We start from the raw sequence: 14,173 nt of genomic DNA on the forward strand, positions 1-14,173 counted from the left end.
CCATTTATTCAATGCGTGCATGCAGATTTCTTGTCCAGACAAACAAGAGGAATTACTAACACCGATAAATCCGAGATACAGTGCTAGCTGGTGCTTTGCAGCTTCCCTATTTGTCTCCTAAATCCAGATTGCTGAGTGCAGACTGAAATTCAGTTTCAAGAAAGGATATGAGGATTTTAAAATTGTACTTGAAAAATGTACGTGAAAAACAAAATCACAGAATGAGTAATTAGTACTAAATTCTCTCATACAGGAGGATACGAAGCAGCACTTTTATCTTCCCTAATTAGCAAGAAATCTCAATTTCATCCTAATGAACAGTGATCTAGTTTCATGCAGAAACATCAAGTATTAGCTCCTGCAATAGCTGTCAAATATTTTATTTAAGCAGTAAAACATTTCAACTTGGGTGCCGGGTAAAATGAAGAGGAACTAAGTAGGTCTAGTGGAGACAGCAGAAGATAAATTTATAGACTGAAGTGCTAATTTTAAATAGCTTCTTTGCATATTAGCAGCATGTGGCTGCTGTACCACTGATGTGCTCAGCAGGACGAGCATCTGAGAGGCACCCAGGTTAACCATGCACATCTTGCTCAGCCCCAGCGCTGCAGCTCCACATCACAGCACCCTTTGCTGCTTCTAACAAACTTCTGTATGCTGCAGGCACAGCAGTGGTAGGGGCACGCCAGGCCCCAAACTGCCAAAACCCAGCACAGTGTTCATTCTGTTGCAATATTTCTCTTCATCTTAAGAAATGAGTTTTAAATGAGTGTTAAATCCATTATTGCCTCAAGCTTCTTGCAAGATTTTTCCTGAGAAGAACTCACATAGCAAAACAGGAGCAAAACTGGCTCTCTGCAAATCTTGAAGTACGTTACGGTGCACTGCAATTACACAAAATACCCACACCTTTGCACCTGCACTTTTACATCTGATTCTTATAACACCTCTCAGTGGAGCATGGGAATACCCAGTATTGAAAAAATGCACAGAATTTGCACAGCTTTGCAGCTGCTTCCAAGCATGCAGTTCTTATCTTCACTGGCATGAAACAAGAAACCAATTAATTGATTTTGGGTTTCCATAAGTAGGAAAAAACAGGGCTTGCTATTCTTGTATTTTTTAAACCTTTGCTCAAAGATGTCCAGCTTCTATTCTTCAATATATTAAGTCAAGCTCTTTTCAAGCTATGCATAGCATCCTTCAGCACTATAAATTCTCCTACTGAAGAAGAAAACAGCAATAAGAAAGCCCCCCTCTTTCAGGTTCACCGACCAGAAGTCATCACATCCCCAGCAGGTACGTGAGGCTTGCAGCAGGCAGGTCAGCCCATCATTACTTTGATCCCTTTGAAACTCAGCTGCAATGTATTTCGTTCCTGTCTTTTAAAGGACATGCAAATAAGAGATCATTAATGCATTTACTAATTGCAGCTGGTTCAAATTGTCTCAAATATTGAGAATGATCACATTTGAAGGTCGTACAGCAGGGACAAGCAAAGGATGGCAAACTTCAACCAGTGAAACTCTGGCCTTGTATCCCTGCTGATGAGCAGGAAGCCAGCAATTCTTAAGGAATCCCATCTGCTTCTCCAACTCATCATCCCAAAGCACCACAGCTAGAGTTAGAGGGAAAAAAATGCAAAGTACTTACAGAGCACTGCCAGTGTGAGACCTTCACAGCTCCCTTCAGGCTCCTGCACACCTGCGTGTGCCAGAGAGCTCTAACTTTAAATGCAAAGAAATGCTCAGCCTCCTGCAGTACATCAATGGGACCTGCACTCAGCAGGACCCAGCAGCTGCAGGGATACATTAGTAAGAACAGCTTCCCTGGAGTGTTTTGCCTCATTTTCATCCTGAAGAGAGCTTCGTGACAGGCTCCTGAACTCTGATGTTTAAAGAAGTTCTTGGGTTTTATGGCTTAATGATGGAAGTAGGCAAAGCAGCAGTGACACAACTTGAAACTGTTTATTAGAAAAGTCTAGATTCCCTGGCAACTCACCGCTTGGGCTTTAGCTTACTGCTACCACTAATTACTTTTATCTACTTAATTTTTTATATGTATGCTCCTATCAGGCATTCATTAGCTCTGTCACTTTTTTCCTCCCTCATTTCTCACTAATTTCTTCCTGCATACAAAGAACACTTGCGAGTTTTTTTTTTTTCCAGTGGCACAGAGCTGCTTAAGCAATGCTGAGATCCCCGTTCAGCTGGGGTTTACATGCACTAACTTCCCTTGGTTCATTTGCTACCTCTCCTCACGTGGCTACACGAAGGCACGATAACAACACAGTCCTCCACTCCCAATTTTAATTTATCTAATTTCCTTTTATTGTTCCCAACCCATACTTTCACCTTGAAGCTCTCCTCACTGCCAAGGGCAACAGTCTTGTGATACAGATACATTAATTGAAGAAAAACTGGGGCAGTGTTAAGTGTTTTATCAACACAACTCTGAAAGTCAAACCCCCAAAAACATTTAAATAGATCATCTGTGGCATTTGTATGAAGAATATTAAAAAAATACTGTTTCCTAGTTTAATTTCTTTGCCCTTACTTACATCAGAAAGCACTACCCATATTCCTTCCAGCTGCTCTGCTCACAGCCCCAGCCTCTCAGCAGTTGACCTCCTAGATCAAAAGCAGCAGCTTCCACAAAACTTTAGTCTTCCAGGGCATTTACTTAACTCTCCTTTCAACACCTCAAAATTAGAGGAAAGAAAGAGTACAGCCCCAGGAATCCACGTTGCAACACCTGTGGTAGCTGAATAGCAAGAAGAGATTGCTTGCAGTGACTCTCCTTTACGTTGCTCAAGAGAGAACAAATCATGCCAAGTTTTCAAGCCTTGTCATTAGCTCACTACATGGAAAGAGCTGTTATCAAAGAAAGAGATCACCACGCCTCTCATCCAGAGATGCAGGTGAGCACCAAGATGAAGTTCAGCTTCTCCCCCCGTGCAGTTCTACAAGGATGGCCTGGAAGGTCTGGGAGTTAATCCAGAGAGGCAGCAGGGATTAAAATCTATTCTGTCCCAGGTCCCAGCAGTGCCATGCAGCCACACTCATGCAGCACATGAAAGTATTTCCTACTTATTCATATTGTTCCATACTACTGATTTCACTTTATGAAGCCAACTCCCAGCTACAAGCCTTCAGAGCTACAGCACTGAGCAGTGCTGGGCAGAGAAACCACTGCCAGCTCAGGCTCTGCACAGCCACAGCAGCCCAGCTCACGTCCCTGGTGTCTCCATCAGGGCTTCTCACAGCAACAGGGACACAGCAGAACCATGTTTTGGTACAGAAGATAGCCATTAAGGTGCACAGTGCTGCTGTGGAATAAGCATCGATTCTGCAAGGTCTTAGGAATCATTACTTTCTTAATAACCACATTAAGAGAGGAAAATCAAGACTGCAAAAAGCAACAGGCAGGTGATGGTATTACATTAAAAAGAAACAGAAGCTACACAGTTGATGATGTTCACGTCTGATAGGGAAAAAAGGCGCAGTTGCACCTAGGAGAAAAAGCGAGGGGGACTCTAAAGTTCTATTTTCAGTTGTGTTACTGACTTGTATCCTAACAGCCAGGGGACATAAACTGAAATGTAAGCCTGTAAAATGATCTGAAAACACCTGTTCACAGAGGTTGATGTTTTCTCCTGATATACTTCTGAAATGCTTGGAATCAGAAACACAACTAGGTGGACACAGAGCCCCCCGTGACAGACAAACTCCCAAATTTCCAATCTGTATATTAAAAAAAAGCTCAAAGTTGAACAGCACTTGTCACTCAAATTGCACTCTCCTCTCCCAATCAATTGGGAGTGCTGGGAAGCTGAGCAGCAAAGCATTCCAGTAAAAAACCTCTGTACTGGAGCGGGTTTGAGGTTACGTCCCTTCCTATTATTCATCAACATGATTTTCATCTTCCTTCACTGTCAGGTTTTCCTTAATAAGAGATGCATAACCCACATGCCAAAAAAGCTTTTAAAACTTACATATTGAATGGAGCTGGATACACTTGCTTTTGGCTCTTGCACTGTGGCATTATAATGTTGTTTACTTTATTAGAAACAGCTTTGTCAATTGTCAGCCTTGGGGGTTTACATGAACACTTGAGAATATACAAACTCCAGCACACACAACTTGAGGTGTGCAGAGTGAACACCAACACATCCCAAGAGATACCCAAATCTACTCAGAATGTGCTTCTATGTCCAATCAAGCTCAAAAGTCCCAAAGCATATCTCAAATAAATTCATGCTCCATAGGGTCAAAACATCCAGCACAAAAAGTTCTATTAGCAAACCACTCCATAACTTCTAACAAATGTAGATACATTCGTTGGTCTCATTTCAGTTTTCCTCCTTTATTGACAGTTTTGATATCCACACAAGAACAGGGGAAAAAAATAATCTCTAAGAAGAAACCGATAGCGTGTCCCATCCTCCTTTCCACAAACAATACAAGATCGGATAATGTAAGGCAGTATATCAAGTGATATAATTGCTAAAACAAATACTAAAGCAAAAGAAGAATTCAGGTTGATGATTTAAACACTTGTAAATTCGAACCATCATAGAAAGTGCTTATTTAAAGCACTGATTGAAATAATTTCATCCCGGAGGCAGGAGATTGCTCCTGCCCTCAAAGTTAAAAATAATACCACCATTAACCTCAGCAACAATTTTCTAATTGCCAAAGATTACAAATCTTTCATGCAGCATTCATCCACAGAGAATTCAATCACTCTACTTTGCCTTCCAAAACCACGACTGTAATAGTAGCTGTAAGACAAGTTCCCTTTTATAAAACAAAACAACCCTCAAACTTCTGTGATGTATTTTATATGAAAGCGTAAAACATCCACTTTGCAAAGTGAAAAAGTCTGTCATATCAAACTGTCTCTAAACCAGTGCAACACCTCACATGACTATTTATGTTTGGTGCATAAGCAAAAGGAGGGGCTGCTTGGAGCTCTTGTCTGACATTTCTGTGCCAGTTGGCACCATGACACGAGCAGCTGGTCCCACATTTTGTTCCTTAAACCCTGAGCAATAAGGACTCTCAATATCTGCCAGCAAAGCAATGGACATCAGAAGGAACAAAAAGGGCAAAGTCTCCTTTTCAGAGCATCCAGAATTATAAACCGTTCGTGCTTTCAAGAGCCACAGAGAGATGCAGCCAAAATTCACATTCATGCTCTCTGTTTCTCAAATGTGTACAGAGAAATAAATCAATATTCATCCTAAGCTACAGAAGAACCCCTCACACACACACACACACACACACACACACACACACACACACACACACACACACACACCCCTCCCAGGTTTTGGATCTCAAGCAGTATATAAATAGTGCTACACTGTACACTGAAACTGATAGTAGTTCTCCTATGGCTGCCCTATAGTCCTGCTAGGGCTGTGTTATGAACTGTGTCCAGCCTTACAGTAATTAAGGCAACCAACGATGCAAACCCACGTGCTATCTTCCATTTCTCCTCTTCTCACACTCTTGTCTTCCAATCAAGACTCCCCCTCTCATCACCCTGCCCCATTCTGCTCTTTGGAATAACAAGTCCCTGCGCCTCGTTATTCCAAAGCAGACACTGGATATTTCCAACTGCATGGGCAGAAAAGACAGCAACAGCCCTTTTTTCAGGCAGGTATTAAACAAACAAACAAACAAAACAACCAACCAACAGCTTTCCTCAGTACAGTTCAGAGTTTCCAGCACCTGACCAGCCAAGCACATACACATCTCTCTGTGAGAATGCCAGCAGCTGCAACATGGGGTACTGAGCATCAGCTCCCAGTACCAGGAGCCAACACTATTGCTCTTCCATAAGAAGAAGTGGTTTCATCTCAATTGCAGGAGAACCTGAGGTGTAACAGGGCGATAAGCAGAAGGGAAACTAAGGAGATCAGCACATTTCATCCTCCGTTTCCTCTTAATCGCATGCTGATCATACCCAGATTTTTCAATACCTCTGCATCAGTGTGTTTGGAGAACACACATTGCAGGGAAAGTTTAAGCAATTCTTTGGTGGAGTCCATGAGTAGACTACCTGCAAATAAATCAAGTTCCCATTTAAAATGCAAGTTCAAAGAAGTGCAAGTGAGCCATGGAACACATCAGAGAGCACCTTCACTATCAGAAGAAACATTCTGAGCCCTTCAGCAGTTTTCCATCTGGTACAGAATGAAAAAGTGAAGATATTTATTACATTAAAAGTGTATTGATTGAAAGCAGTACCGTATGACAGTATCAGCTACTGTAGCAGAACTTAAAATGTTTACCTTTAAGGGGGGTTGGGGGGGGGGGGGAGTGGGGGCAACACCTTTTCAACATTAAGGACAATGAGAAAATTTGCAAGGGATAACATTCCAGCACTGAAAGTAAATGCAAATAAATGTTCCTTTCTCCAGGGGAACTTTGAGGTTTGACGACATAACGTGCTATGGATAATTGCATTGTGGTTTAGCAGTTAAAACACGTCCTTTGATTGTCTGGCTGGAGATGTCAGCTGCTCACACAGCTGTGAATCAGACAAGGTCGGAGATGATGAGAGCCAGCAATGTTTCAGCATCACAATCAATTTGTACCAGCAGCACTGGTACTCTGCGCTCTGAAGCCTGTCACGGCACCAACCAAGCAGTGGCACTTCATCCTCTCCCACTGGCTGCTTTAGTGCTCAGCAGCTCTGAAGCTGCTCTGCCTGGAGCCTGAGCCTTCCTCCCAGCTCAGTACCAGGTGCAGCCACGTCAGCAGCTTTCCTGGAATTACACTTCTACACAAGTAGAAAGAGGTAGATTTTCTATTTAGATTACTTTATAGGTAGCCATTTATTCTAGACTTAAAAGCTTCATCTTTTTATTTCCTGACTGCAATCAAGGTAGATCACTTATCCCAGACCAGGAACAGCTTCCATATCTAAGCATCAGGCCACAGGGCTTAAACGGGCAGGTACTCAAACCACGATTCACGCACTCTCAGTATTTGCTCTGCTCTAACTACCTATTAATACTCTGCAACCTTCAAAACATTTTATCAGCAAAATAATGAAAGAAACTACATTGCTTAAAGCTATATTACTTCCAAATAAAATCACTACAGTTGGCAGTAAATCTTAAACTGCTTTAATAAAGGCACTAGCCCAAGTGTTTAACACCAGCTAAAGGGCTGGAGTGAAAGCACAAAAAATAAATAAAATAAAGGCACTCTCCAACTTGCTGCAGCTGCTGATGACGCATACAACTCATAACAGCTCTGAGATCACGAGCTGCCTTTCTGTACATCTTTGTCAGCATGGAAACTTCCTTCTGGAAGTATCTGACTCCTGTTGTCACGTTAACATCAGGGTGAACTGAAACTCTACGCGGCTAATAAAAACAGAAGATCATTAAACCTTCGTGATCTTTTACACTGAAGATCTCCTGGGCAAAGAGATGGCTTTGAGCCAGAGGAACTGGTCTGTCCAGCTGGGCTGGTATCTAAGTAACAGCCAGTGACGAGAATGGTGATCATAACCTGAACATGACCAGGGAGTTGGCAGCTGTCAGGAATTGGTAGTCATAAAGGCTGTTTCTAAGAAAGAACAGCCTCACTCTCATCTGCGCCCTTTTTCAGAAGGTGGTGGCACAGGGAACACATTCCAGAGCTCATTATAGAGGTTTTCATACTGGGGCACAAAGACACTGCTAGGAACACACAGCTCAGTTAAAACAGCATGAATGTGCCACACGGCACGAGCAGCAGCAGCTCACATTAGCCTTCATCTCCGGTACCCTGGGGCGCAGGCTGAACACCCCAGCAAAGGCAGCTCCCAGACTTTGTGTGTAATTATAGCAGCTGCTGCCCTTAAACTAGTTTTCAGAACTCTCATCTGAAATCCATGGATTCACAGAGCTTACAGAAAACAAGCATTCTGTTCCTTTTTCTGGATCTATCAAGAATCTACGATGTGCTCAAAACGAAGAGCAAGCTCCGCGTGTTGAGGTTTGAGGACCTTGGAGCGTTAGTGTCAGACAGCTCTGGGACACCTTTCTGGGTCACAAAACATGATGGGACTCATCCAGCAATATATCCTAACTCAGCACAATCAGAGGCTCCTGGAGCCAAGGCAAGGCCTTGTCAGAACATGAGGGCAATGGACGTGCTGTCATTTCCTGCTGGGAAGGTGTGATACGTGTGCCAGGGAAACATGTGCAACAGGTCAGGTGAAGCAGAAGAGCTCTGAAGGGTCCCAAAATCAAGGGGAAAATTAGAGGTGCTCAGGCCTGAGGAACAGAATCACAGCACAGGGCCCACCTGAAGTGCTGCTGTGCTGCTCCAACCAGGGAGAACTGGATTGCAGCAGAACAGAGCATCTGGAGCCTGGAGATTGTTTAAAAAATGAAGCTGCCGAAAGCCAGAAGTCCAGTTTTAAGATACAATTTACACCCTAAATATTTGGATCTCTCTAACAACAAGGAGAGAAGGAAAAATATTATTGTGGTCCAAAAGAGCTACTGAAACATGAAAAAAGTGCCCAAAGCTCGAGTGATCTGCTGCTTTTAGTAATCTCATGTGACAAGAGTACAAATTTTTAGTCTAACACTCAAAAATACGCAGCTCCCTGACCTACAGAACTGATTGTTTCAACATCTCACTGCCCCAAAGCCGCATTTAAGTTTGTTTGTTAAACATCCTGGCTGTGTTAAACAAAGCTAGCTAACATGCCTTTACCATTGTCTATCAGTACACTAAGTAGCATCAGTAGCACAGATTTGCACACCTTTAAGAAATTTAAGGCATTCCTCATTGCCAAGCCTCCATTTACCTTTAAATATTGCCTATACACCTAAGGATGTGAGCAGGATGTGGGACTGAGTCAAAAAGCATCAAGCATTCCAGCAAGGGCTGCTTGAGCATTCTTGCTCAGCAGCTGTGAAACACCCATCCCATCTATGGCAAAAGCTGCAGAGCTCTTACTGCAGAGCAGGAGCACGCACACAAACACTTCCTAGGAGTTATTCAAGCTCAGAGAGAAAGTTAAATGACTGCTCATAATCTAAAAGCATCTATGAATCAAAGCTGATTTAATTAAAGCAGCTGCCTGTGCACCCAAACATAGAAGCACCGATTCAAGCTAAGTGGGCAGAATACACTGAAAATTAATTGACTTTTCGATTTTTATAAAAATTGAAAAAGATTCAATTCCACACCCGAAGAATAAATACAGCTGTGAGTGACAGTGCTAAGAGTTCTCATTTCCAATTACAAATTTTTGCACCTTTTAAGCAATTATAATCACATTTTTGCAGCTCACATGGGAACACAGACCCCGGAATTAGCCAACTGTAGCTTTCTTGGCAGAAAATCATGGTCCTGTAATACAATATCCAAGAACTGTTCCCTTTCATTGGTGACTATGCCATCCCACTGCTGTTCAACACCACCACCTGAGCTGTGACCTAAGCACGCAGTACAGCAGAAGTTCACTCCCAATCAAACCTCCTACAACTCGTTTGTTGTGGCAGTCCTCAAGGAGACAGCACACAGCAGCAAGCTCAGCCCAGTGAATCAGGGTGGATTCATCATGCTTTCAAGTACCTGTACTTCAAATGCACAGCAGGCTCATTTGCACACAGCTGGCACTGGGCTGCCTTCTCCAGGCTTTACCTCAGCATTCACATTTCCATAGGCTCAGACAAAAAGAAAAAGGACTCACCACTATCTTCTGACCTTCTTTTTTTCCCTCCTTGTCTTTGAGAGTTAATCAGTAACCAGAGATCTCTGCTAACAGTTCGTGCTGCTGATCTCAAGGTCCCACGGCCCACAAAGCTTTAGAAGATTCTGTGCATGGTTGAATACATAGCCATACATACAGCAAATTCTCTGCCTTCACATCTGAGCTTCCTACACTATGAACAAGGAGTATTTCACATCCTGCAACACTGTATCTGCAGCTCTCTAAACCAGCCCCAGCTTGCTTATCCAGGTGGATAAGAACACTTCAGGAGGTTAAGAGAAATAAAAAAAAGCAAGACACTTCTCATGAGACGGTTACTGAGCTTCTCACTCTGGTAGTCCACATCAGTTTTCAACCTCAAACAAGCACCTTAAGGTCCTAATGCTTTCATTTTAAAAGTTGTCACCTCCTAGGGTTGATAACACGATATTCAACGTGGCCACAATCATAAAACTGCACATGGTGAGCTGCTTCATCTTCGTCCAATACTGAGATCTCAGCTAAAACTGAACACTTAAACCTTAAATATCTCAAAGAAACCCTCAGTAAGTCATAGATAAAACGGTTAAATCCTCCTGGTGAAATGCCCTTTCCTTCTAACTGCTCAGCTTTCAAATTCGTAGAATATTATTTTATCATTTATCTGGTTTGTTACTCCTCAGTCCAGACAGCCCCACAGTCAGAAAAATGAACAACAACAAAGCCAACATGCGAGGCATCTTTCAGCTTGATAAAGAAGCTGAGGAGGCGACAGACAAAAGCTTTCTTCACTTCTGCTTTGATTCTAAGTTACATCACATTCAAGACTCCTTTCACCGGTCTCTCAGTGAGACAACAGGGCAAAACTTTTGTCACTCTTCCTAGCCTGTTTCTTTGCCTCTGCCCACACTGCATTGCAATTGCTCAGCCAGCAGGAAAAAGACAACCTGACGTTGTATAAAAAGAGCACACTACACACCATACATCAAGTTTCACCTCTAAAACGTTATTCCCCACAGCAAGCAATACAGCAGTGCACCACGTCCTTCGCTGTAACGGTGCATTAATAATAATTGCTGTCTGTTGCTTTCTTAGCAAGCCCACCACAAAATCTCAGTCAATGACTGCCATTCTATTCAGGATAAAACCGTTAAAATGGAAGAGCACGTGACATAAGAGAGAAGTGGAATTTATGCAAAGAGTTGGCAGTACTTAAGCAAAACTTGGATATCCTCATAAACCAGCACTACACAGTAATTTGTGTTACTTGAATCATGCTTCTCTTTCCTTCTATTTCAACCTGATGTGGCAGGAAGTAATTAGCAGGGATGTGTTGCCTTGCATACAGCTGGAAAGAATTAATCTAGCATTTCATTTGCGGCATTGTCCATTTGGAAAACCATTTCTTCCTGCACATACAACAGTTTGTTTCACATTCAGCTCTAGAGATTAGCATTTCCTTCTTTATCTGTTACACAGCAATATTTGACGGGAGCCCAGAGCAAAAATATCATCTTCACGAAGGCTTTGCTACTTCTGCAGGAAAAGTGTTACATGATTTTTTTTTTTTTAAACAAAAAGATACAAATAAGCCATCCAGAAAACAATTTCAAAGGGAGACTTGAAATTTAATATTATGTACTACAGATTAAATAAAACCATTCATTTTGTTATTTCTTTTCTCCCCCCTCTTTTCTATTGAGAACTATGATTCCCGCAGATAAAGAACCGACTTTCTGCCATCTGTTTTTGCTGTGTGCAAAGCACACAGGTCTTGTTTCTGGTTCTAAGTAAAAACTGGTTGGGAGAACAAGGGATGCCCCCAGCCATCAGACACTTATTTTTTGTGGGAGAAAAGGCCACAAAGAACAGCTGGGGATTTTATGAGAAAGACAAATAAGTGACGCTCTTACGCTTTTAAACATTAACTTCAGTAAGGCTTGGAGGAAGATCTACAAGGCCCTTCAGAATGGCAGGCCTCAGAGAAACACTCACACTCGGCCACAGTGAGAAAAAGTTCCCTGGGGAATCAAAACAATTAAGGTAATTGAGCTTTCCACAGATTTAGTATTACAGTTCTAACATTTTTATGGATGCAGTTTCAAGCTCCACGACAAAACATATCTGTATGTCTATACGCACACACATACACATAGGGCACTTCCTTATCCTTTTGCTATGCTGTGTTAGCTTTGGGTTATTAAAGGAACTGAGCGTGCAATCCAACGTGGACCAAGATACACAGATGATACAAGTTGAAGAAAGAAAACAGATCTTTCTTTAGCAATGCCAGAGTTTAACTGTTGACACTGTATTTCTACTGGTAACAATCTCAGAATACTGTTTAAAAACGAGACGATATTCTTTCAGACTCATTTTGGCTCATCATTTGAGACAGGAACGCCGGGTTTAAACAACAGGGGAGACAACAAAAGACAGAACAAAGTCCCTCCTGTCCAAAGCCTCAGAAGACAAAAGAGCCAGATGTACCAAATTCACAGACCAGAAGTTATAACCCTTGATGAGAAGACGTGTATCAGCTCGTGATATGTACACATATTCCTACTACTATTCCTCGAAGGCCAAGGAACAGTGATCTGACACGAGTTTGCCAATAAGAGTTGGCACAACTGCATCCCAACCAAAAAAAAGACACAAAAAGGAAAACAAAGTTCAAACACAATCACGATTTTTGTGAAGGTGACAATTTTCAATATCCAAAGTGCTGCCTTTATTTTTAAACACTGGACACTGCAAAAAAAAAAAAAAATAATAAAAAAATAAAAAAGCATTATCACTTTACAGCTGTGCAAGCAACACAAGAGAAGGTTTATAATTATTTGCCCAAGGCCTGGATTTTCCAGCGAGCACTCACAGGTTTAGAGGGACAGCAGATGCCACCTTTGTGCTCCTGTGTTTGGTCACTGCCCAAGAGCTTCTAGGAAGGATTCAATAGTTGACCTGTGGGAGCAGCTGGATTAAAACCCAAGCACTCCTACTGTATAGCACACGCAGCTTTGCTTCTCAGCAGGAGCACTTGCATGAAAAACTTCAGTATTCCTCTCCAGCTTCCATTACCCTAACAAAACCCTTAAGATAATTTCATCCCTTGCATAATGGATGCTGGATCTAATGTCATACAAGGAACCTCCTCCTCTTCAGCACTTCTTTGCCGCAGTTATGAAATACATGCTTTCTGCCATACAAAAAGCTAACTGGCAGCACCACAATCCTAAGTAAAGAGGAAACTATAGTTTCGACATTTGTCATCTAAAATAAAGGACATATTACAGCATGAAAGAACACTAATCGCACAGCACAACTGAAAGGAAACCACTATCTAATAAGTTCAGAGGTTAAACACCATGAGTTTCAAAATAACAGTTTTTCTGGATTGCCACTAGGAAGGGGACAAGTATGAAACACAAATATTATTTTGTTAAACCAATATGTAACTCATAAGTGTGGAATTCATTCTCCATGACCTGTTTGTCTTCAGAGGAGGGCGAATCACAGAGAAGGCACACACACAGCCCAGCTCCGAGGCTGAACGCATGCAGGATGCTCCTTTGGAAGCGCTGCTGATGAGCACAGCCCCTGACAGCCCTTTGCCAAAATCAGAGCACACGGCACTCCGTGCTCACAAAAGATGCTTCCAGGGAATTTGTGCTCATCAGCATTATTCTGTGCACGTAGGAGCCACCTTCAACGGCTTTTACTTTAATGAAACCTTACTACTGTAAAGGGCAGAGAGGGCACGAACACATTTACACTACACTGCAAGTGAAAGTGGTAATGAAAGAGAAAGCAAATAGAGTACCTTCCTCCCTCCGTACTCAGAGACTCTTCCCCCCCACCCGCTCCCCCAAAGAGTAAAGGAATCCCCCAGTGTCTCAAGATAACCGCTCGAACCTTACAGGCAAGGACACGTCCGCTCCTCGTCCTGTAATCATCCTCCCCCCCACCCCTTCTCCAGTTGAGCACTTGCCTCTCCTCCGTGCCCATCAAATATCCCGAAGATGGAGGGATGAGTCTTGTTCACCAGGTCGGTGATTACTTCGAACCTGTCCTCCATGTGATCCCTCCGGCCTTGGATGGAATAGACAGCCACGTTGTGGCTCTTGAACTCCCAGGTCTTGGAGAACTCGGCATCCAGCACGTCCAGTCCCCCGAGCCTGTCATTCTGCATGATCTCGGCCACCTTGCCCTTCACCATCTTCACCGCATCCCTGCTGGACTTAACAATGGTTTTCACCTCATCCGTGTGGAAGAAATAACTCCACAGAGCCAGGCTGATGCACAGCAAGAACAGGGTCTCCGGTCTGAGCAAGAAGTAACGCATGATCCGACCCAGCAGAGACAGCAAAGTCATTGTATCCTCTATCATTTATTATCGAGACCGTGTATCCCCACACCATGCAACGCGCTCCCGGCGGACGGGACGGGCTCGAGGCGAGGC

At 42.8% G+C, this 14,173-nt stretch overlaps 1 protein-coding gene across 1 annotated transcript in view; it reads right to left on the reverse strand.

Annotated features, from left to right (window-relative positions):
* Positions 1 to 14,167, reverse strand: part of PPM1L (protein phosphatase, Mg2+/Mn2+ dependent 1L) — an 87,900-nt gene extending 73,733 nt beyond the window's left edge. The window contains exon 1 of the mRNA XM_042820358.1: positions 13,703 to 14,167. Within this exon, the coding sequence (XP_042676292.1) occupies positions 13,703 to 14,101 (399 nt within the window). The 5' untranslated portion in view covers positions 14,102 to 14,167. The remainder of the gene's footprint in view (positions 1 to 13,702) is intronic.
* Positions 14,168 to 14,173: the final 6 nt, after the last annotated feature.

Source organism: Centrocercus urophasianus, unplaced genomic scaffold, assembly GCF_019232065.1.
Source record: "Centrocercus urophasianus isolate 14NV4802_14NV808 unplaced genomic scaffold, USGS_Curo_1.0 seq_19, whole genome shotgun sequence".
NCBI classification, from domain to species: Eukaryota; Metazoa; Chordata; class Aves; order Galliformes; family Phasianidae; genus Centrocercus; species Centrocercus urophasianus.